General features: G+C 35.3%; 1 protein-coding gene across 1 annotated transcript in view; it reads right to left on the bottom strand.

Annotated features, from left to right (window-relative positions):
• Window positions 1-10,513, bottom strand: part of LOC113056299 (receptor tyrosine-protein kinase erbB-2-like) — a 31,967-nt gene that overhangs the window by 3,173 nt on the left and 18,281 nt on the right. The window contains exons 18-26 of the mRNA XM_026222944.1: window positions 10,269-10,391; window positions 9,494-9,592; window positions 8,746-8,931; window positions 3,916-4,071; window positions 3,359-3,434; window positions 3,120-3,266; window positions 2,655-2,752; window positions 872-1,060; window positions 292-649 (exon numbers count right to left, since the gene is read on the bottom strand). Coding sequence (XP_026078729.1) covers window positions 292-649; window positions 872-1,060; window positions 2,655-2,752; window positions 3,120-3,266; window positions 3,359-3,434; window positions 3,916-4,071; window positions 8,746-8,931; window positions 9,494-9,592; window positions 10,269-10,391 — 1,432 coding nt within the window. The remainder of the gene's footprint in view (window positions 1-291; window positions 650-871; window positions 1,061-2,654; window positions 2,753-3,119; window positions 3,267-3,358; window positions 3,435-3,915; window positions 4,072-8,745; window positions 8,932-9,493; window positions 9,593-10,268; window positions 10,392-10,513) is intronic.

Here is a 10,513-nt window from a genome sequence, read left to right as displayed (position 1 = left end):
CGAAACATAAATACATTAAAACAGAATAAAATAAACATTTGAATATAATATAATATGATATAGAGTTCTGGCATTTGACATCATTGGTTACTGGCCATTTAGATGGAATTTTCATGAATTCCAGAGAATCTAAATACTATCAGGTATATTTGTGTTTATATTATTTCATCAAAACCTGATCCATTTTAAAATCGTCATCAGTCCCTGTAATTTTGCTAAATACTTTTTGAACCAGAAATATTATGGAAGTAAAAAGGATTGCCTTTACTGCAAATGATGTATTTCACTCACCAGGATGTGTGTGTGCTCCACGTGGCAGTGTGTGTGAAAGGAAACTGATAGGACCATCAGTCACCAGTTCTCCATCTATGCCGTTGGGGATGGTGGGGTCTTTAGAATAGCGACAAGGACTGGATGGAGGGCCGTTATCCTCTATGTAACCATCCACAAACACAGAGTCTGATTGGCTGCCGGCTGAATGGTGTGATATGCTCCGTACCAAAGGTGGGTATTGTGTACCAGGCCACATGCCATTGACTGATTCCCTCACAGGAAGAGTTTGGTATGGACTTTCCCTTGGGGTGCTGAGGGAAGAGTACAAATCCATCCCGCTCGGCATACCATCCACCTCTAATCCTTGATCTGTACTCTGGAGAAGCAAAACAAAAAATAGGACAAGCGTTAAGGGTTAGATGTTGCATCTTTTGCACGTTAAAATTCGTTATTTCAAATTTTATTTTCTACTGTCAGGTTTATTATTTTTTCAGGTCAACTTCAGAAATTAGAAACTTAGAAAACAGGATAAGCTTTGGCAGTGTTTCACTCAAAGAAATAATTATGATCTATTATTATTGTTTGAATCATCTCTGACCCGGTGAGAGTGGTGTCTGCTAGGTCCATTGGCTCTCATTTCTCCTTGTGTATTGAAGATGCCACCAGGCTGGGGCACCAGGTATTCTTCTGCATCCAGGAACTCCTTCACATTCACTCCCTCTTCTGCCAGCAGCGTGCGGAAGAACTCACTGTCAACAGGACTCGAAAGACTTTTCTGATCATCATTCTGAAAAAAAGCAGAAAAAAGCATATTATATATATATATATATATATATATATATATATATATATATATAATAGAGATGGGCATAGATTAATTTTTTTAATCTAGATTAATCTCACTGTGATCTTGAAATTAATCTAGATTAATCTAGATTAAAATGGCTAATTCGAATTCTTCCGAAGGCATTCAGAAAATGTGTGTTACCCAAATAAAATTGATAAGTCTTTGAGAAGGGGTTTATCAAGCTAGGTGGTGCATTAGAAAAGGGGCTCATTTCCTGTTTCCAAAATGTATCACAAAGTGCTTAAAAAAGCTGTAAACTAATTCCACATTGCACAAGGTGCAAACAACATTACTCCTGTTTCACACCAATGTTTAAGTTTTCTTTTTCAAGTTTAGGTACAGTCAAGGTACAGAAACCAAATAATAGCACTGGATAGTCTTCAATGTAAAAATGAAATATACAATCAAACCTACATTTATTCAGACACCTTCAACATTTCTCACATTATTACAGTTTTGCTATATCAAAAATTATATCTGGTTTCTGAATAATTTTTGGTTTGACTGTTAAAACTACAAAGAAATTCAGTCAAGAGAAGTGAGTGATTTTCATTTTCTTGGATTAACATTACAGCAGCCAGTAGATAAATTAGGCGCGGTCCCTTTAAGAGACCATGAACGCATCCAATATAATACACATCCCATTTTTTTCCTCAACTGTTTACTTTCACTTAAGAAATAACTGAGTTTTTTCTAGCATAATTTCCGAGGTGGATATTTTGACATATTTTGTATGTATTTGTCGGCACAAGAGCAAAAATAAGCAAATGTTCTAGTGTTTTGAGACACCTTTCTCTGCGTGAGCCCTGAACACCAGAACACCGCGGTGCTGAATTGGGCTCTTTCACATCTTTTTTTTTGTTCAAACTGCGATCGTTCGGGTGCAGGAGGAACTTCGAGGTGAACTTCGCAGAAGAGAGCTCGGTTCAGTGTTGCTGTCCGTGATACGCGGCTCTCTCTCTCGTGCGCACCTGACAGTACGCGCTACTCTGTCCAGCTTTTCCGCGTCTAGTTTTTGGATGCTTTAATGTTTAAATCGACAAGCGGTACGGCTTAACAACACGTGAGAAAGATAAGCTTTCGTGACGTTGCGCAGCAGTGGCCAGTCAACTGTCCTGAGCATCTTTTTAGGCTGTCCTCAGCGAGTCAGTTATATAAAATATCAAGGTGAAAGTCATCAGACCCAGCTCCCAACCCAACTTTGAGAATAGATTAATGGTGATATTTTTTTTATCGCCCGATAAGAGTCTCGCGTTAACGCAGCACGTTAACGGCGATAACGGCCCACCACTAATATATATATATATATATATATATATATATATATATATATATATATATTGCTATTTCATTATTTGAAGGAGATCATTGGGCAAGATGAGGAATATCCAATTTTTCTAAGAAATAATAAATATCAATAAATTATTTATAATTACATACAAATAATACATAATTACTTTAAAATGTTATTGTCAGTTGTAGACTTCTATTATTCCTATTGTTCATAAAGGCAAAATATAAAATATGCACGTACCACAATGACTACATAATGTGGGGGATCACGTGCCATGATGCTGAACTCCTCCACCAGCTTCTTAAATCGTGGTCGACTTTCAGGATCAATCATCCAACCTGTCATAGGGTCATATGGTCATAATCAATACAAATTAAACCCTATGTACAGCATCTGTGTGTCGATTAACACAGGAACTAATTTTGACTTGACAGTTTGTAAAAAACAAGCAAAAGTCACTATGCAGAAGTTATGATATCGAGACAATCAACAGCAATGTACTGAAAGTGCCACAGTATTCACACTTGTTGGGGAAAGTGTAAACTGAAAGTTTTTTTTGTGGCAATCGAAAGTTTGACATAGAGAAGTAAAAGAAAAACTTGCATTTAACAGTACACGAACATTTGAAACACAATTTTTTAACAAAAATACCCACAAATATCTGTTTATCTATAACCCTTATTATCATTATAAATTAACACTAACATTTGACCATGATCATGTATACATCTGAGGTACAGTTCAACGGCTGCGGGAGTCTATCTCCTCTCTCCAGTAGGTCTGGAATTTCCCGCGCTGGTATCTGGTCATATGGCTTCATGCCAAAGGTCATCAACTCCCACACAGTCACCCCTGAGATGGAAAGAGCCAAGCCTGAAAGGTTATTTTAAACCAGGAGCTTATCAATTACAGCAGAGCAACTGTAGACCCAAGCGGATACAGACCGTAGCTCCATACGTCACTTTGGTGAGTAAACTTCCGGTGTAATATGGATTCGAGTGCCATCCATTTGATCGGCACCTATTCAAAACATAATTACATAATTATTTATTTAAATGAGTCATCTCAATTATCACCAGTAAAATATGGAGAGCCACAAGGATCTGTCCTAGGTCCTATGCTATTTTCAATATACATGTTGCACCTTGGTAATATTATTAGAAAATACTGGATAAGTTTCCATTGTTATGCTGATCATACTCAACTATAAATCTCAAAGAGACCAGATTAAACTTCTAAATTATCTAAGCCAACAGAATGACGAATAATTTTCTCCTATTAATATGTACATAAACTGACAGTCACCACTGATAAATTTTGTAGAAACTTAATTTTCTGTAAAGTTGCTTTGCAACGATTTGTATCGGAAAAAGCGATATACAAATAAACTTGAATTTAATTGAATAATCATATTCTCAATAAATAGGGCATAGCAGATTTACCAACACCGTTTCCAAATTCACTTCAGCAGCTAAACCAAAGCAACATGTAAAACACACACCTTTCCCCCATCAGCATGGTACTCCTTCTCATCTATGTCCAGCAGCCTGGCAAGCCCAAAGTCTGTGATCTTTACATGGTTTGGGTTTTTGACCAGAACATTCCTAGCTGCAAGGTCTCTGTGAACCAGCCTGACATCTTCAAGGTAACTCATTCCCTGGGTCCACAAAGAAACAAATATGAAAACATGAGCACAAGGAACAGAATACGGATGGGTTACAATGGTCATGTATCTCTGAAAAATCTCTAACACAGTATTTTGTGCCATTGCTTTGGCAAAGCATCTGTTAATCCAACTAAACTGTGATATGGCTTAATGTGTTTATTAAAGTACAAAAGGCTGTGATTTAACTTTAAGTATATATTAAATAAGCATTTTCAGCGTCTTCACAGTAAAGCAAACTTAATGTCTGCATGTGTGAGTTTAACATGCATTTGAGAATACAACATCGGCCCACTGTGCCAGTTATGTGAGGACTCATGCTCAATGTGAAGAAAACCCAAAAAAATTGATGATGGACAAACAAGATCATGATACATTTGAAGCGGATGACAATGAAACAGAAGTGAACAAAGAATTTAATCTACTGTAGGGAAGGGCAGTATCTATGGTAATATTGAACCGGAAAATTTAAGTTTAAATACAAGATAAATGTAAAACTTAAGTCTGGAGAGTGAATTTTGAGGGGGGACAATGTTCCTGCTCGAACTGGTTTGATTTTTTTGGAAATTAAGGGCATTACTATGTTTTATTTATTCAATAGCCTATGCACATAAATGTAGTGCAATATATAATAATATTTTTTTAATTAAACTTTTTGAACAGTCACTTGCTTCGTTCCTGAATGAATCAGAGGTTGAACAAATTGACTTTTACAAATGAGGACAGTGGAAGCAATCAAAAACAACAAAGAGAGTAATGATATATAGCTTAACACAGTACACTTAGCAAGGGCTTTTAAATAATATAATAAATAAAAAGAAAACAGATAGAATAGAAAAGAATAGAGCAATCTAGTGTTAGAGGTTATACATATATATATATATATATATATATATATATATATATATATATATATATATATATACACACACACACATATACTGTATATACACACACACACACACAATTGCATAATAAATGAAAATAAAATAGAAAACAAAAAGATTAGAAAGGTAAGCTATTCTTTTTTTTAAGAATATAATTAGAATAGTGAGTGCTAAAGATAGATAGTCAAATAAAGATAGAAGAGATGGGTTTTAAGCCGATTCTTGAAGATGGCTAAGGACTCTGTAAAAAGTGACTTTGTTCTTCTTTGGGATTAGGGCTGTCACTTTTGTGAAAAAATAATTTTCGATTTTTAAGACATAAGTGTTCCTTGAATGGATCATAAAATCGATTTTCCATGACTAAAAAAAAGACGTTTCCTTTTTCAACATCAAATAACGGACAAACGTAAAGAGAGCGCTGGAAACGCACAAGTCAGCAATATTTATTTTTATTGGCATGAAGTTTTGTGCAGAATAACAAACAGCAACAGGAGTGCAACATTCTCGATAAAATTATATATGCAGAGGGGGCGGCTGCCATAACAAAAGAAAAACATCACTGCAGGCTTCAACCCGGCTGCATTTATGATTTAGACATTTAAAAATATCCAAGATTATTTTAAATAATGATTCAATCCATTTCAAACAACTGTTCAAAAAATGAAACTTTAAATAGACTTGAGAACAGGCAGTGTATGTTTTTTTTATTGAACGTAACCGACACTTAGGCGGCACTAGGCAGGCATAAGGAAATGCGCAAAAATATATATATGCAAGTGATTTCATTTGTGGATGTGCGTGAATTTTCAGTGTAAACGTAAAGCATTTCAGTGTAAAAGGAAGTTGTTTAAGCGTGAACGTAAGTAACCGTATTTGCAATCATGGACAGAGATCTGTATCATTCCTAATCGTTTGCTCAATCATTAAAAAAAACAAAAAAACAATTTTAATAAAGCGAAAGCTGAATGTTTTTTAGTACACACATGAACTGGAATTTAAAGATTCTTAATCTCTCTATATTTTTAATTTAAACATTTTTTGCCCCAAAATGATACATTTAATAGATAAAATGTACTATATAGTAATAAAAAGGTTAAACCCGTTATCCACAAAACATTATTTATAAGGTTGTGCTTGATTTGATTACCTTTGATCATCTTGATTTCAAAAGTGTGGATTTCAGGAACAGAATGTAGTAAAACTTCAAAACTGGTTAATAATACAATATTTGTATCAAATAGTATACAAGTTTTGTTTTTTGTTTTTTTGCATATGATTTTTAACTATTACACTGATAAAGATCCACCATCCACCATTCCATCCACCATCAGATAAAAAACCAAAAGTTAATTCTGAGAATGTTTACCCATGTATGTGTGCAATGAGCCACTATTGCACACATACATGGGTAAACATTCTCAGAATTAACTTTTGGTTTTTTATCTGCTGCAGGGAATGGTGGATGGTGGATCTTTATCAGTGTAATAGTTAAACATCATATGCAAATTTAAAAACAAAAAGGTAATAAAATCAAGCACAACCTTATAAATCATGTTTCGTGGATAAAGGCTTTAGTAAAAAAAGATTATGTTGGTGGATATTCTGGTGATATGGTCCGTGGATAATTCATCTCAAAGTGCACCACAATGCAGTATATGATTAAAGACAAAAACAAAGTGAATAAAGACATTTTACAACCTTTTTATAACTATATAGTACATTTTATCTACTAAATGTATCATAAAAAATTAAATACAAAAAACAGAGAGATTAAGAATCTTTATATTCCAGTTCATGTGTGTATTTAAAAACATTCAGCTTTGGCTTTGTTATTAAAACTTTTTTTTTTTAAATGATTGAGCAAACGATTAGGATGAATAACACAGATCTCTGTCCATGATTGCAAATGCGGTTACTTCTGTTCACGCTCAAACGACTTCCTTTTACACTGAAATGCCTTCCGTTTACAACTGAAAATTCACGCACATCCACATATGAAATCACTTGCATATATATATATATATGTGTGTGTGTGTGTGTGTGTGTGTGTATACACAAATAATGCATATGTTTTTCTCATCTGAACTGTATACGTTAGTAAATGTTATTTTTTATGTACGTGCGAGTTTTATGGATGTGTATGCGCGCATCGAGTTTATATGTATGTGCGAGTGTTTAATAGGTGTGTATGCATGGACCAAGTTTATATGTGTGCGAGTATGTGCAGGTGTGTTTGTATGCAGCGAGTTTATATGTATGTGCGAGTGTTTAATAGGTGTGTATGCACGGATCAAGTTTATACAGTATGTAGCCTATATGCGAGGGTCTGTAGGTTTATGCACGCGTCAAGTTTATATGTATACGCAAGTTATTCACAAGTGTGTATGCATACATTGCAAACATTATATGTATTGGAAATCGATTTCATATTAGTTTTCAAGTGTATTTTATGTATGTATTTTTGAACATACAGTAGCATGCATGTATATGTGAGTAATTTAAAGGTGAATATGCACGTGTTTTATGTATGTATTGATAAGCGAAGCAAAGTCTGGGGTGTGGAAAAGTTTTGACCATGTTTATAAAGAGAATAATGAGTGAATAATCACGCACCATCAGTGAGCGCAGCAACGCACTGAAGCCATCTACAGTGGATTCATTCATTTTCCTCCACAAAAACATGCAGGCTTAGCCTAATTGCTGTGAGTAAAGGTTTTTCAAATTATTCCAAGTGGCCTATAGTCTACGCTAGTTATGAATAAATTATGTTAAAACTCGTATAAATGACTCATTCTTGACAAAAGGAAAAAAGAGCTGTGTGTGCACATTTGAATAATGTTGGGCTGTAAATGGGTTCAGGCTTTTAAAAAGCTGTCAATCAAAATGTACTCGTCGGGCTCGGGTCCTGTCCAGCCTAAATTTTATGGCCAGATTACAGCTCTACCACCAAAGCCGGTCGCTGTCAGCTTGCAATGGTCCTTTTCATAACTCAGAATCTTCTGAGTTATGAATGAGGCGAATTCGCGTCTACCGCGCGGCGAGACCTCCAGATGCGCGTAAACGCATCTTTACATTGACTTAACATTGAAATCATTTGCGCCAGATGCTCTATTTGATGTCACTGGGTCTTATAGGGATGTAAAATTGCTGGTATTTTCTTTCTAGCTTTCTCAGGGCATACTGCACTTATTTTCTTTTTTAGCTTGTTTGTGAGTTTTGTTACATCTATATTTTTTAATATGTTGTACATATTTGGTCAAAATCGATTCCCTATTTTCATTTTCAAAACTTTTTTTGTTTGGTCCGATCGATTGTGCAATCGATTTTCGAACTAAAAGTGACAGCACTATTTGGGTTGCATTGCAGTCATATTACAAAAGTAATATATTGCTGTCTTTGCGAAGTAATAAAATAACAATAAATTATTACAATAATTATTATTATTTAAATTATTTTGCTTCCTAAAAACACCACTGTGATTGTAATGTGGACCCAAATGTTGACCCCAAATAAAAGTGTAAGTACAAATCAATGCAATCACTTTTTACTCCATTCAATTTGATCACTGAAACCAAACTGAAGCTCTCAGAGCGCACCAGATTGCTGCATTTAACTTTTACATGTACAACATTATCTTCTGGGGACATTTCCCAGGCACCCCTAGATGAACTTAGGTTCACCATAGTCTTACTAAATCCTGTGGGAAACAATGAATATACTGGAAACAACATACCACAAGACTGTCGCATTCAGCGCAGGTGACATTCGGCAGATGTCTTACCTTAGCAATCTGTACACACCAGTTGAGAAGGTACTGAGAGCCGATACGATCCTGGTTCTCCCTGACGTAGTCCAACAAGCACCCATACGGCATGAGCTGAGTAACCAGCTGAACTGTGGATGTCAGACAGATACCCAGCAAACGGCAAACATATGGGCTTGATACACCCGCCATCACATATGCCTCCTGTGTATGGACGCACATTTACAGAAAAAGTCAAATAAAATCAAATAAAAATATTATTATTAGGAAGAAGAGTCTTCTTAGGGCCAGATTTACTAAACAGGGGCAAATTACTGTGAGAGCGCAATCCCAAAAAAATGGTAATGAGAGTGGAAATTTCTGTGGGTGATTTACTGACAATGTGCAAATTAAAAACACAGACGCAGTGCAAATTAGCGTCTGCTTTAAGACTTTTATGGACCGTTAAATAATGGCACGAATACCAGTAATTTGACAAGCGCAAACATTAGTAAATAGCATTGAATTATTCATTTTAATACTCTCATCCAATAATTGCATCTGAAATTGAAACTCCTGCAAATGCATATTCAGTAAGGTCAGGCGCAAAAATAACTGTCCACACATTATTCTTCACCGCACGTCTTTAGTAACGCCAAAAGACGGTTTGTGATGGCCGCAAGCTGTTAGAAAATCTGACCCTTAATCTTTATAAAACAGATGCAAAAATTGTTAAAAGGAAAATTAATATTACAGTAAAATATGTGAATGTAAGAAACACACTCACATCCAGGATTTCTTTGTTGGCTTTGGGCGAGGTGTTCTCACGCAAAACTTTGATGGCCACTGGGATCTTGATGTTCTCCCCATCTGGAGCCCAGATACCCTGGTAAGATGAGAGAAACTCTGCATGAATGGGGTTCAACTACATTAAGAATGATCATTTAGAGCAAGGTTTCCAAAACAGCACAAAGAGAGCTGCAGAAGGTTTGTTAAGTTGATGAGAAACTAATAATTCATTATACCAATTTTTAACAAAATTTTTTTTTATAAAATAAAAAATCTGATATAGCTTAGTATTATTATTATCAAACCAAAGGAAACAATTGAATGAATATAATTAATAACTTAGAAATGTACAGTTTAATGTACTGCATATTTCAAAGTAAAGCACGATAATAAAAAGTGAGAAGCGAGAAGCTTAGAATCCAGTGTTTTTTGCCTCTCAGAAATGCTCGGTTCACAGTAAATAATAATTACTAAATATTCCTGTTTTTATTTTGAAGTACTTTAAAGTAGTAATTTTAAACAGTAATATCTTTCTTGTGTACATTTTTTAGAATTAGTTTTATTATTAATCCTAATAATAATGTTGATTACTCTAATTTAATTGAGGAATCGTGACAGCCCTATAAATATATATTGCATTCTTTGCTTGGGTGATTGGACAAAAAATGTGTCTAAAAGCAAAGATGGCAGTATACTGGCCACATATTTCCCGTGCTATTTGTGCCAGCTGAACAACTAATATTAAGGTGATGAGGAATGGTGACATAGCTGACCTTATAGACCGTGCCGAAGGCTCCAGAACCCAGCACTCGGACTTTCTTCAGCTCTGTCTCCTTGAGAATACGCATCTGAGCTTGGTTCGGCACCGCTCCACTCGGGGTCAGGGGCTCCACCAGCTTTAGGAAAAAAATTAAGATACCTTAAGTCTACGGTACTAAACTAAAACGGCCAAGTCAAACAGAAGAAATAACCAACCGATATTCACTACATTTAATAGGGGCAGGAACACAAAGTTTGG

The sequence above is a fragment of the Carassius auratus genome, chromosome 37 (genome assembly GCF_003368295.1).
Source record: "Carassius auratus strain Wakin chromosome 37, ASM336829v1, whole genome shotgun sequence".
In the NCBI taxonomy this organism is placed as follows: domain Eukaryota; kingdom Metazoa; phylum Chordata; class Actinopteri; order Cypriniformes; family Cyprinidae; genus Carassius; species Carassius auratus.
The sequence above is the reverse complement of the archived record's forward strand: the minus strand, read 5'-3'. Positions and strand labels throughout refer to the sequence as shown.